General features: G+C 38.1%; 1 protein-coding gene across 4 annotated transcripts in view; it reads left to right on the plus strand.

Moving 5' to 3' along the window:
• The window catches only part of LOC124157788 (epidermal growth factor receptor substrate 15-like 1), a 53,867-nt gene extending 39,899 nt beyond the window's left edge, over positions 1 to 13,968 (plus strand). For 3 of the 4 annotated variants that reach the window (XM_046532802.1, XM_046532804.1, XM_046532805.1), the window contains 7 exons: positions 120 to 344; positions 711 to 780; positions 873 to 964; positions 3,835 to 3,886; positions 6,107 to 6,165; positions 7,015 to 7,389; positions 10,423 to 13,968. In XM_046532802.1, the coding sequence (XP_046388758.1) occupies positions 120 to 344; positions 711 to 780; positions 873 to 964; positions 3,835 to 3,886; positions 6,107 to 6,165; positions 7,015 to 7,389; positions 10,423 to 10,866 (1,317 nt within the window). In that variant the 3' untranslated portion in view covers positions 10,867 to 13,968. Of the gene's footprint in view, positions 1 to 119; positions 345 to 710; positions 781 to 872; positions 965 to 3,834; positions 3,887 to 6,106; positions 6,166 to 7,014; positions 7,390 to 10,291 lie in introns of all 4 variants that reach the window. The other variant, XM_046532806.1, reaches the window with a different exon arrangement.
• The last annotated feature ends 174 nt before the right edge of the window (positions 13,969 to 14,142 follow it).

Here is a 14,142-nt window from a genome sequence, read left to right on the forward strand (position 1 = left end):
AATATCTTAATTCATCTGTTAAATATTACATATTATGATTGAATCATTATGCTTAAACTTCAAAAGCACAGTATCATGATTAACTCACCTGATGCATTACCATTGTAATCATTCATCAGGCCAAAGCAAAAGTCTCAGTGCTTGAAGAGCAGAAGAGAAGGATGGGTGATGCTATTACTACCTTGGACTCGGCTATTTCTAGTGGTGATGTTTCCTTAGTGCCACAATCTGTGGAAGACATTGAACCAGATGAGTTCAGAGATGCAGAAGTGGCAAAACTAATTGGTGCAAGTGCTCCTGAGTCAGAAAATGATTCTACTGCTAAAAATGGTACAACAATAAATGTAAGTTGGATTTTTTTCACACAACATGGAATTCTTTGGTGTATGTTGTTTCGTGCTCATCGTGGTTAGCTCCACTTTTTTTGTTGAGGCTGACCAACTTTAAACATAGAATAAACTGACTGACTGACAATTACTGATAGCGAATATCCTTGAATTGTTTATCATATCAGGGGTTACACTCACTATTAAATGACCAAGCTCATAACTTGCATGAAATCATTGATTCGTCGTGGTTCAGAGAATTAATGGTATTTACCTTATATTCATGGTATTTACCTTATGGTGGTTAAAATGGCTGTAGATTAACCTGTGTCAATTCTAAATCATGTGAAAATAGTGAAGGCATGGCAATATTTTTATTTTTAGGATGCTGATACTTTTGGTGTTAGCAATGGACCAGTTTCTCACAACGACCTTGCTGATTCCTTTAAAAATGGTAATTTATGATGCATTTTAAAGTGAGACAAATATTGCTTTTACGGCTTTGAAGTATTTAATTTTTAATGTTCTTATGTTTTCTACCCACAGATCCTTTTAAAGGAGGCAGTATGCAGCCGTCTTCCAGTGATCCATTTGGATCCTCGGATCCTTTTGGTAGCGCCTTTGCAGCACAACCTTCAGTGAGTCAATTTATTATCTGTAACACATGAATGATGGACATTATTTTTAATTGATTAGCGATCTCATCCTAAATGAGACATAGTAGAGGCTTGTTTTGGCGAGTGCAGCATATAGCAAGAATTTTGTTTTAATAAGTGATAGGCAGTGTACTGTCAAATGGATTATGACTTACATTTAAAATAAATAAGGATATTGCAAGGTCAAGACGTCTCTGCTATGGTCGTGCTCAGTATTGTGAGGTGTATCTTCTCAGAATGTGGATAACTTGTTAAGGTGAGGTGGGGTAAGTGCGACCCCCCCTTAAGGAAGATCGTATTTCCGTTCTCGAAGCAGGTGGCGGTCGTGCAACATATTCCACACACAGTAATGAAACCAGAGCCAACGACTTTGTAATACTTATCCCTTAATTTCTCGTTCCACATCCTTAGGAAATATACCCGTCCGTTCATCTCGTAGTCTTAGTTGGTTGTGAGGAGAGGCTACTCCGCAGTTCCCTCTGAATCTTCGGAGGTGTTAGGCAAGAACTATATTTTGTTTTCTCTTCTTCATGGATTGGTTTTCCTTGCTTTACTTTAAATTTTGGAACTTGAGTCATTATATTTAGTTTAGATGGGGGGTCGCACTTTCCCCGTCGTAACCATCCTTTCCTTCCTTCCGGGGCAAGTGCAACCCCGCTGCCTGGGGTAAGTGCGAACCCCTATCGCACTTACCCCAGGCAGCGTTAAATTAAATTTTAGTTTCTGTCTAACAGTTATTGCGTTAAACTTTCTTGTATAAATGTTGCAAAACACCGAGGTTTATAAAATTAGGTGTTTTAAATAGAGTCCTCACATCAACTTATATTTTTAAAGTTTATCTGATAAAGATAGCTTTCTTAAGTTTGTTAATTGATTATGATAGGACATTGAATATCATATCTTCTGACGAGGAGAATGTAGATGACATGGTATTAATGCCTGAAACAAGATAGCATGAGTCGAAAAAGCTTAACAAATATGGTGACTAACATTCAAAGTGGAGATTGGTTTCTGGCTAGATTCAGCAGCAAAAAGTTAGTGGCTCATTTCACCTATCCACGGAATGAGGATTCCAACGAAATACCTTGGGAAGGTGTTGTAAAAATATTACCCAAGCCCTCTGTCGGCCGTCGGGAAAGTTAACGTTTTGCCTATCTTTCCCGGGGTACAACTTAAAATAAACAAATAAATATTCAATGTTCAATTTGTTGAAGACCATGAGTTTTTCTTCATTTTGATTTTTTATATTAATAACGTAAGTTATATTAGAGAAGCAATTCTTTTTTCATTACAATTTAGTTTGTATTCAGATTTGTTGTCATATGCAAGATTTATATTTTTTTTATTTTTTGAGCTTTTACGCACACTAGGTATTTTAAGTACACTTTTGAATTAATGTGTAACAGTTGAGTAATGTTACTATCATTAAAAAAACACATTTAACAACAATTCCATACTTCGCCATAATTAACCAAAAAATGTGAAAATAAATCTACTTACATTACCTAAGATAAAAGTCGATTTCTCAAGAATGGTTAAACATAATTTGGTACTTTAAAAAGCAATATAGAGCTGAATTTCTGGGCAATTCGCACTTACCCCATGTGCCGCGTAATGTGGAAATATATTGCACATGAGCCATGGGATGCACTTGCCCCATGTACGGGGTAAGTGCGATCCCTTAACAGGATTGTAAGAAAAAATTTATAAAAATTACCACTTTACAGAGAGAGGATTTTTAATCTAATTATCTTTTTCAGTGATTCACATATATATTGTACATTGAATCTCCTGTTTTTAGCTAGCCTAGAAAATTTTCCTTAGCTAGTTAAAATTGATATATGCTTTTTAGGGGTCGCACTTACCCCACCTTACCTTACCTTGAAAGTTATCATGGGCACCTATTTTATTGGTGGTGGCAAAGATAAGAACCCTGAAAATAGTTGTTCAATGTTTATTGCAACAGCCACCAAGGCCCGTGTAGCTTTATGCAGAGACAAGACTCAAGAGATCCTGTCCATGAAAATATCTGTGGCTTAGAGAGCCCAAGAGCCGTCCATATGTGGTTGCATATTGCAAGATTATATGATCATGATTAGTTGCTCAACGTTGATTGTTTTCGAGTGTCACATTGTACTGTTCTGTGTGCTCACGGAACTGCATCATGCTACAACTGCCTCTCGTGCAACTTTGCGTAATGTGGGTGTTAGGTGCAGTTGGATATTGTTTCTGCTTTTGTATCGTGATCTGAAGCTTCTTGCATATCATGGACAATCCCAGATCCATGGTCATATTGCTTTACATAGTGCGACACCCAGACTAGGATGCTTGGTTTTTGGGATGGAGGGCCAATGATTACTTATCAATATTTTATTTGAAAAATTATTCAGCTTCTTCCAGAGAAGCTTCTTCCTTCAACTTCGGATATAATTAGCGCTGGATTTAGCAAACGATATTCTGGAATTTATGAGCATTCATTAAACCGAGGGTCCAGTGTATCCTTATTTTCATTTCTATGAATTAATGAAGTCATGATAGGTAGTTTTAATTAGTTCATGACTCATATACAGATGTTGGGATTAGTTTTCTTTGCTGTTATTGGGTAGATGTCTATTATGGATTTATTATTGTTATTTCAAATTTTTGTCATTGTGTTCAAGAAATATCATAAAAATGATTTTTTCTTATAATTTTTCATTTTCCAAATTTTTGTGGCTTGTTTTCAATTTCACGTGGTTGGGAATGATTTGCAATGTGAATAAATTTTCACAATTTGTACTTGCCGACAAGCAACTATGTATAGAGTTCTTTTTAATAGTTATTTGCTGTTAATGCTTCTTCATATATTTCAGGATGGTTTTTCATCTGATCCCTTTTCCTCAGCATTTGGAGGAAGTAATAATGGTATGTAGCTAATGTATAATTTATTTTTGTCAAGCTTTAAAAAAAAGTGAAAAAGGATGGAAAATCTGATAAGTTTTGGGGATTTGAAGCCTTTGGCCCCGGTCATTACCTGCCTACTGTGCCTTTGGTAGTGACCTAAAGGTCTTGTGCTAAATTTAATTTAAAAGAATTTTCTCTGTTATCTGTTGGAGTGTAAGGTTAATAACCACTCTACTACTCTGGTCTACACAACTTATTTTTGTATTTAGTCGGTGTCTCTCTTTGAAGTTCGCTTCACTTTGAATGATTGGTTATTTTGCCATTGTAAATTGGTTTCTCAAGATTAACACTAGAACCGCGGACTTTTTCGTATACCTAGAACCGCGGAGGGGGTCATTTTGACCCCTCGTCTTTTCTTGCCATATTTTTAGTATTTTGGGTTTCTTTTGGATACTGCACTATGTGAAATGAATTATCTGAGATTTACAATGAAATTTGAATGATATATGGGCGGTATAAGCGCTAGATAGGCTACCCGCCTTGCACAAATAATGCGTTTTCCACATTTTTACTATATGTTCGGCTGAGGATGGAGGAAATATATAAATTTATTTAAGAAAAAATAGACACTTTTATTGGTGCAGAGAAGCATACAGTAATGAAGAATGTCAAGTCAAGCAAAAAAGTCAAGCTCCAAGTTCCTTGCTCCGTACGTGCATACAAAACTGCAATGAAAGCTTCCAGTTCATCCATAGATACCGACCAGTCCTTGTCCCTATTTTCTTCACGAGCCCGATTTTCCGTGCACATCTTCATGTGCTTCAGCATAGTTGGAGTTATCACCAAATACCATGCTGAGCGAACATCACCCTCAGTGAAGAAGAAGATTGAAGACTAGCACGCCCCCGGCGAGAACCACCTCGTCCTCGTACCTGGCCACGAGGAGCGGCAGCAGCAGACTCAAGCGGCTCGTCGTCTTCAGCAGGTGCGACTACAGCATCGCCACCCCCACGTCCTCGATGGCCCCGAGCACCACGGCAGAGGCCCCGGGCAGTTCCAGGGCGACCCCGTCCCTCGAGCAGGAACTGTGGACGCGACTTGGTCCACGGGTGGCTGTATTTGGGGACCACGTTCACGTCGTAGTGTGCGGGTGGTTGGCGGCTGATAGGGAACGTACTCCTCACCTTCATTACCTGTACCAACCAAAATAAATGCTTTATGAAATAGATTTGTAACAACTATCAAAGAATGCGAGTAAAATAAAAAAAGGAAACTTACCAGTGTCTTCGCTTGAATCTTCAGTCAAGGACTCTTCACTGTCTTCCTCAGCGTCAACGCCGCCGTCATACTCTACAACAGGATCATCCTCTGCCTCAGAGCAATCCTCAGGCACATCCTAAAGTTGTTCGAGAATACGAGCGACCTGTTCTGCGGTGTATTCCTTTGATCGACGTATCGCTGGGCGTTGACCGGAGTATCACCCTTGAAACATTATTGCCCTTCGTTCAGCGCTGAGCGATGCAGCGCAACAATCGAACGGGCGAGACGAACTACCGCGCAAACTGATGAATTCGGATGAATTGTGAAGTATTACATTGTAATTCATGTAATTGAGCTGGCAACTACAATGACGCCACACTGGTAGGGGAGGCACGGTAGGGGAAGGAAGGAGCCTTGAGTGGGGGTAGCCGAGGAAAGGGGGGTGCCCGGAAATTTTCGCGTAGGTCCATTTCTACGCGGCTCGACTCCTCATTCTTTCATGCGTCCACTGGGCGGGTTGCCTTTATCTGCGGCCTAATAAGAAACGACAGAGGTAATCCATGCCATTCACACACATTCGACCTTCGAAAATTACGCTTGCGGTGAATTTCTGCTGAGAAAATATAAAGTTCGGGAACGACAACAGAGCAGGGGTCAAAATGACCCCTACCGCGGTTCTAGGTATATTGTTGTCTAGTGTTCACAAAAATAGTCCTAGAGCGTCGGAATTTCGCATGAATACGCCTTTCTACAATTCATTAAAAGTCAGAAAATGTCAGGTTTGTGAAAAAAAATTAAGTGTGAAATTTACATGTTGAAAATCGTAAGGGGTCAATTTGACCCCCTCCGTGGTTCTAGTGTTAATCTCTTGGGTCCTATCAAGTGTGTGAATTTGACATAGAATCCTTTGATTACATTTTTCAAACCTATCATTTATTGCTTTAATTGCACTTAATGTAATTTATTTGTCTATATTTGCAGTGTCAAGTGACCCATTTGATCCGTTTCGGGATAGTAGTGGATCCAAAACCCCTGTTGATGTAAGTATATATTCTAAAATGTAATTGCAGGAAGGGTGGTATATATATTTAACATAAATTTTAAGTTAAGAAAATGAAATATTTACTGGCTCATATGTATATACCAGTTTATTATACTGGTAATTTCTGCTTGTACCTAATAATCTTTGCATCTTCAATGCTTAAGAACCTTGAAAAGTTCAGTGAAAAACTGCTCCCACCTCAGGAGCTATTTTCCCTTCACATATTCGTTAACATTATAGTAACGCCCTACTTTTGCATTAAGTCTTCATTGAAACCGAAAGAATTTAAACTCAAGACCAAGGAGTTTTAGCTTCACATATTTGATTGATTAGGTAAATGGTATGCTTGTATGTTTGATACATTTTCCCCAGTTTTTTTCCTTTGAATATACGTACATAATTAGAAGCCTAAATTCTACAGCTTCTAGGCACATAATCATAATTTATAACTCATGATTTTGCAAATTGAGTGGTAGTAATGGATCAAATTATTTGTAAGATAACTTATTTTAGGTAGTTTTCATTATTAATTAATGAGAATCATTGCTAGCTTTTGAAAATTAAGCAATGAAATGGCAGCACTCGATTAACCATTAGCCACAAGATTAAAATGCTTTGTGGTCACACTTCCATTCGAAAATTAACTCCCTGCCTATAGTATTCTGGTGCCCATACATGCAGACCAGGCACTGTGTGGAGCTTTTTCCCATGACATGCTCGGCATTTAAAGGTTAAGAAGCAGGATGTAAAACTTATACCAGGAACCGCACTGGAATCGGAACTGTCAAAACAATTCAACTGACCCATTCCTATAAATTATGTTTTTTTCCAATTGTCATCCACACAGATGTCTGGGAAGGATCCGTTTGGCTGTGACCCCTTTGCTGCTGTCCCATCCGGAGGAAGTACTGGCCCAACACCCCCACCGACAGCCCCCCGTCCCGAGAGTCCTACCCCTGCTTTGCCCCCCAAGAAGAGTAAGCAGCCCCCACCACGGCCAGCCCCCCCTAAGCACCTGGCGCAAGGTGGGGCCACCCGAGCGGCACCGCAGCCACCTCTACCCACCCCCTCCCCTGTACCAGGCCCTGCGGCTGACTGGGGCGACAGTGTCTCTCCCTCAGTCACCTCGTCAACTCAAGATCCCTTTGGTGCGGATCCATTCTCAGGTTCTAGTGGAGGTGGAGGCGGTGGTTTTGCTGATTTTGCTAATTTTGATGGGAAGGTAAGCCCCATGCATCAGTTTTTCCATGTAATTATCTTGATTGTATGTGTTTACAGTTAAGCCTCAATCGTTATCTGTCCTTAATGTTGTGTGAAAAGTTCTTGGGATTGCCACTGGGTCAGAAACTGCATTAATGCCAAAGTTTCAATGCCCAACTCAGCCGTCGTCCTCAGGGCTATGAGTCTCTCATGAGTTCCCCATTCCTCTATTCACCTTTCTCTACCAAGCCTTTTTCTCATGTGTAGATTATTTTCCATGAAATAGGTTTTTCAATGCCCTTCCTTTATTCATGCTCCAGGTCATAATGGAAGTCTACTCATTGCAATTTGTGAATTGAGTGGAGATGTGACCTGGTTGTACACAAAACATGCTGTTCTTAGGTTAGACGCATGCCAACAGCCCTTTTGGTTTTTGTCCCGGGGGCGTAAAAATGCCCTTTTGGTTAAACTGTTGGGCCAAATGCACAAAATTACTCTTTTGGCTTAGAGCCAAAAGCCCAGAATTACCCATTTGAGTGAAGTGCTGGAACTTTATTCAAATGGGTAATCCTGGCCTTGGTTGTGCCCTGGGAATATAAAATAACATGTTTTTTGCATATTCATTTTTGGAATTACTTCAAGAGAGATGGATTCATCTCCTTTGTAAATGAAATATGTATTTACATTTCTTTATCTTGCTATCTCAATTCAACCAGGAATTCACCTGCCGTTGTCAATTGCACCCAAATGTTTACTAATTGCCATTAAAGGTTACTTCTTTTCATTTAGAAGATGATTTAGCATGACCTCAGGTTACCTTGTATTTTGCAAGTTGTAATGCTATTTTAATCGATAGATTTCCATTCCATAGCATATCTTTATTACTACACCATGTCTCTAACTCGATCAATAACCTAGTATCATAACCTTTCCTCCCACTTTCCCCTTACAATCTCTGAAACGAGGATTTTTGCTATTACCTATCCTGGTTCTATTGTTTTACAATATCTCTGCATGAGAGTCAGTTTCATCATGCTTATGTCAGTCCATGAGAGTTCTCTCAAAGTTTTGACAGTCCTATTCTACCCATTCCACTTAAGTATGCCACCTTGAGTCAGAGCCCTTTGTTGAGTAAGAAAACTTCAAAATAGCGTAAGCACCATGTTTTTATCCATGCGGAATGCTCCTAATATGTATCCAAAATTTACCTGTGGTGGTGAGTTGATGACATTGGTTTATTATACAGATGAGCCATCTGTTGCCTCCTGCAATAAACTGAGGGTCATTGAGGTTTCCTTAACACGTTGACCGCCATGCTGGTCGTAATGACCGGAGTCCAGTGGCTCCTGTCACGCCACGGCCTCCAAGCGACTGTTTCAAAGTGGATTTCGGACGCCGGAGTGACCAGAATCTCTTGCTAACCTATGGGCCAAGATCGTTGTGGCGTCAGAGTATAAATATTTATTTTAAAGTAAAGTACAAAATCACATTAATGTTTTATGATCCGGGAATAGTTAACGGAATGAAAAACACTAATGGCGTCAGAGGACATATCCACTAAAAACATCATGGCGGTCAACGTGTTAATGGGTGGGTGGAAGCCTTGCCCTACACGTGTCCCACCATAGCGAGAAAGTTTGTTGAAGTCTATCAAGAGAAATTCCCTACTCAAAAGGTTCACAGTACTATTATTCTTTTGAAGGATTAACCTATTTCAAATTTTATTCTGTGAAGATAGCAATTCCCCTTTCTTTATATTATAACAAAAATTGCTACTGCATAGAAATAGGATATTTATGGGTGTACTACTTATTATCTCAGGCATATGCGGGAGACATTTCATGCCGTTCCTTTTAAGGTAAAGCAGAATTTCGGGTATAAATGAATTTCACATTGTTCCCTCTTGGTTATGAACCATTGAGGTATGCCAGTGAATAACGAACCTTAAAGTAGCGGGTCACATCCTTTATTGAGTGTAGCTTTGAAAGAATTTAGTTTTCATTGCAAATTAATGTGAACTGATTCATGAATTTACTTTACTTATGAAGTACAGCAGACTCCCGATTATCCGGCTGCGGTATATCCGTGTTGCGGATTATCCGTGCATGATTTTCACTCTCGCTCAATATTTTCCACGATCTTTATAAAAAAATAAAATCGAACGCACAATCACCGGAATTACTGCATTAATGCTAGGATACACGGGGCTTATTATTTCCGTTAGAATCCCGGGTGAACCGGAGTTGGAACCCCTTATTCGCCAATTGGCGGATTGGCGGCGGTTTCTAGAACTATTTTCTGGATAGGTTTCTTCTTTGTGATAGGCTAATTTTAAAGCTTCGTATCCTGCGCGTTATGGTTACTTCATTTTTTTCAACAAATCCCAGATTTATTATCGAAGTGACCCATTTATAAAACGTTCAGATGAATGTTTTTTGAAAGAGGTGAAATACTCTAGCAGATATTTTGCATTGTTGCCTGTATACGGTCTAAAGTATGTGTTAGATTGGTGAATGAAAGACAGTTTCATCATCCAAAATCGATGTCAAATTAATTGTTTTTTTTCTGTAAAATTATAAATTTGGGTCTCTTGTGTCATTAAGATGCTCTACTAATTTCATTCCCTAATTACGGACGTCTGTATAATAACATCGTACTATTCTTAACCCTAATGTTTGGTGGTAATTGTGTTAGGAATTAAAATAGGCTCTTATTTATTAAAATATGCATGCTCTTGCCACTTGGCATGACTTTTGTCTACCGTCTGTAATATTGTTCTAAAATTGGCTTTGTTTACAGCTTCATGTACTAAAGAATGTTATCTAACATTGTGTTTTGTCTTTTTCTCTTTACCTTTTGTTTGTGTTTGGTTTTTCCCTTTTACCTGCTCATCTTACTATTTCATTTATTTTTGTTTATTCTAGCCTTAAGTTTGAATTCGTTAAATTCCTGTGTTTCTTTCGTTATGAACACCAAATTTTACACACATCTTTCCTTGACATCTTATTTTCTCCTCGTCAATTTCCTCATCCATTCCTGTGCAATATTTTTTTAGTTCTCTGGAAAGACAGATGATGGCAGTATTAACAGAGTGGATTCAGCTTCAATATCCCCGGCGTGGGTGGCGCTTCCTAAAGCAAAGCAAGATACCAAATCAGGATCAGTGCCGGTCAAATCTGATTCTGCATCGCCAGCGCCTTCAGGGAATCGCTACTCCGAGCTGGAATTCACCGAGGATCCATTTCGAGACTATCGATATGAAGACCCATTTGAAATGGAGGATCCCTTTGCAGACGAGTTGCCGGCCAGCGGGCCTAGTGTGAAAGTGGGTGAAGATCCATTCTGTGCCACTAATAATCAATCCTCGTCATCTTCCATGGACTCTCCTGCATTTGGACGGCACAGAGGGCCACAGTTGCCCCCGCCACCCAACAGTGGCCCCGATGAGGTGGAAGCACCCACTATGAATGGCCTGCGGATGGCCGCCCAGTCATCGTGAGCTGCTTGATGCAGTTTTTACTCGGTACAATTATCTCAAGACATTCCAACTACTACCCTAAGATGAAGCCCAGTACATGCTAAACCCAGCCCAGTTAATATTTTAGGTGAAAATTTGGAGACCCCTTCGACTAGGAGAAAAATCCCAAGTTTTCATTTAAATTTCGGTCCTCAATCAAGTAAGATTTGGGTAGATGTTTTTTTTTACCAATAGACTGCCAGGTCACTAATGGGATGAATTAGTGTCAAAAAGTGACTAGTATAATGGTAAATACGAGTTGCATCTGTTCCCTCCTAAAATAAACCAGATGTAGCACAATTTTCATGAGCTCAAAGGAGTTGTAGTTCCCAGTTTGCAACCATCAGATGTTATACCATGTTGGCTTGAGTGACAACTGGTGCTGAAACTTGTTAATAACCTTGCAAGTAATCATGACTCACAATGAGGCCTTTTACTCGATACGCAGAGCTCTCTTATTTATCAATAGAAGATATATTGTATAATTGCATCATAAGCTACCAGTTATGGGTTGGTTTTATTCACGGTGCATTCTCAGGAGGGAACCAACTAGAGCACATCAAGTGTTTAGCATTGATTTTTTTGTTCTGTGATATAATTTTTATCTGCCTATTTTACAAACCAAACAGTATGTGCATGCATTGTGTATGAATGCAAGAGAAATTGAGTGGTTGATGTGAACGTTTTTGAGACAGTTAATTGTTTTTAATTGAATGATATGTGTGCTACTCGAATTGGGAAACTGTTACAATTAATGCAACTTGTTGGTATCATCACTGCCTTCTGTCTGTTAACTTTACTGTTTTATTACTTCAAGTCAATGTTTCCCAACTGAGCATTAGGTATTCATCTTATAAGTTTATCAACATGATAGTTGTCCACATCATTTGATTTTGGATCATTAATTTGTAACCATATCATAAAGTACCAAAAACTATTTAAAGATTTTAAATGTATGATAGTGCAAGAATAATTATTGTAAATAGGTATTTCATTGTGGTCCAAAATGTCTGACAATATAGAAATGGAGTGATTTGACATTGAAAAGTTTTGTTTGCCTGTGAAGTTTGAATAATTAGTGATTTTAGGAATTTCATGAGCAAGAAAAATTATTAACTAAACACCACAAAATGGCTAAAAAATTGCTTCATAATGTGTGCATTACCAGTGTGCTAATAGTACTATTGATTAAAATTAAAAATTTTGAGCTAATAACCGGTGCTAGCCTTCACATTCTACATTTGTTATGGGAGTGTTTCTCTGCCATTGTTGACTACTTTTTGCACACTCAACACGCACATTGCAAATGGAAAATGGCAATATTTAAATGTATAAATTGGGAAATTCAGATACAAATACTTAAACTCTTATGCATAAAAATTTAACTATGAATAATGGAATCAAAATTATAAAATGATATCACCCTATAAAAAGTGATTTATTATCCTATCAGTGATTTTTGTGCTCTTTTGTCAGATAGATGTATGTTTTCAAAATGGTGTAAATGAAGGAGGAGGACTCAAATGCTTGGACTGTTGAGTGTAATGGAGCCTTGCCTGATAAATTTGGTATTTCAGTGTGTGAATTATTGATATGAGACTCAAAGAAGGTTTTTTCTCATGTGCTTATTCCTCTAACCTTCTGGGTAATGGTTGAGAAACAGGAGATGTTCATCTATTATAGGTATAGCATTTGTTTCTTAATCTATGGATAACCATCTATCACATATTAATGGTAATCATAAACGCCATGTTAAAAATCATTTGTTCATATGTAATTAATTCTTTGTGTTTTAACACTTGGGGATCTCACACATTATGACTTCTTCTTGCCTCATGTATTCCCTTGCAGAAGATCATAATAACTCTGTAAATGAGAATGTATGCATTTTAATGCTATTGAATCAAAAACTTCTTTCATCTGTGGAAATTGACGAGATGACTTAAGACTTGAAGGAAATAACCATCCAACGTTCATACGATGTGGTAAGAGCGTTGCTTTCTTCTCATTTAGTTAAGGTGCCTTTGGAGCCTTTATACCTTTCTAAATGAGACTTTGAACTACCAGGATTAGCAACTATTTGCTATGGTTCAAGTGTGCTTTTGTGGGGGATATTTACCAGGCTTCCCATCCCTTTCACAAGTTTACTGTCAACATAAAACCTCTTTGGCTTGTTTCCTTGTGCCCCATAATGTGGTATGTGTTGATGATGGAAAACTTGTGAGCAGTGATTCTATGAAGATTCAGTTGTGTGTGTTGTTGCACTTGAATGGAAAGGGCTATCATCAATTTGAGTGAATAAGTGTGCTTAAGAGTTCTTTGTTTATCTTATGAAGGAGAGTCTGTGCACACATTACGAGGTGAGTGAAAAAGAAATTATTGCTTCCTCAACTTGTTTTTACAGTTTCTCTGCACACATTAAGTGCTACATTGAGTTGAGGAAGATAATATGAATAATTGGGTCAGTTATCGCAAGTAGTCATAAAATATGACATAGCTTTTGTCTGTTTCATTAGAAATTGTGCTAATGACTAGATCTTCCTACTAAAACCTAGACAGGAATACTAGTTGTTGCAGGATAGTCTAGTTTACCACATGTACACACCACCCTTATGCTGTGATGCAATGATGCTGAACGTGTCAAATGATTACTATTTCAATTGCCCTGAGTATGTTTTCTCTGTACAGTACGTTGAAGCTTGGGGTCTCATTATATGACAGCCCTTTGTTAAAAAATGAAATAGTGTTTATGTGTAAATTATATTTTGAATGTTGTGATGCTGTTCCTCATTCAATAAGTAACTCATATATATAAATACATATATGCTGTATTGAGTCAATTGCTTTCGAATATGAAGTCATCACCTGAAGTTGAAAACTCAAGAAAGCCAATCTGTAAGTAGTCTGAACCAAATTTTCCCTTATATTTTAACATAATTCTGTGTAATGAAAGGTCATGTAATGGTTTCACAAATGAATGTGTTAAATAAGGATTAATATTCATGTGACTCATGGGAAGTAAACTGTATTATCTTATCTATTCCCTTGTCATATGTGACTTGTAAATACAATTATTGTTGTTCATCTTTAGCGTTTCATTAAAGCATTCCTCATGTTCATAATTTATCCAATTAGTTTATAGTTGTAGTTATGCAGGTGCATAGTTTAGTAGAGATAATGTTAGGTGCTTTAGCCATAATTTTAATTAAATTCAATCTCTGGAAATGCTAAGAATGCTTATGTAAGCAATAAAAAATG

Source organism: Ischnura elegans, chromosome 4 (assembly GCF_921293095.1).
Source record: "Ischnura elegans chromosome 4, ioIscEleg1.1, whole genome shotgun sequence".
NCBI classification, from domain to species: Eukaryota; Metazoa; Arthropoda; class Insecta; order Odonata; family Coenagrionidae; genus Ischnura; species Ischnura elegans.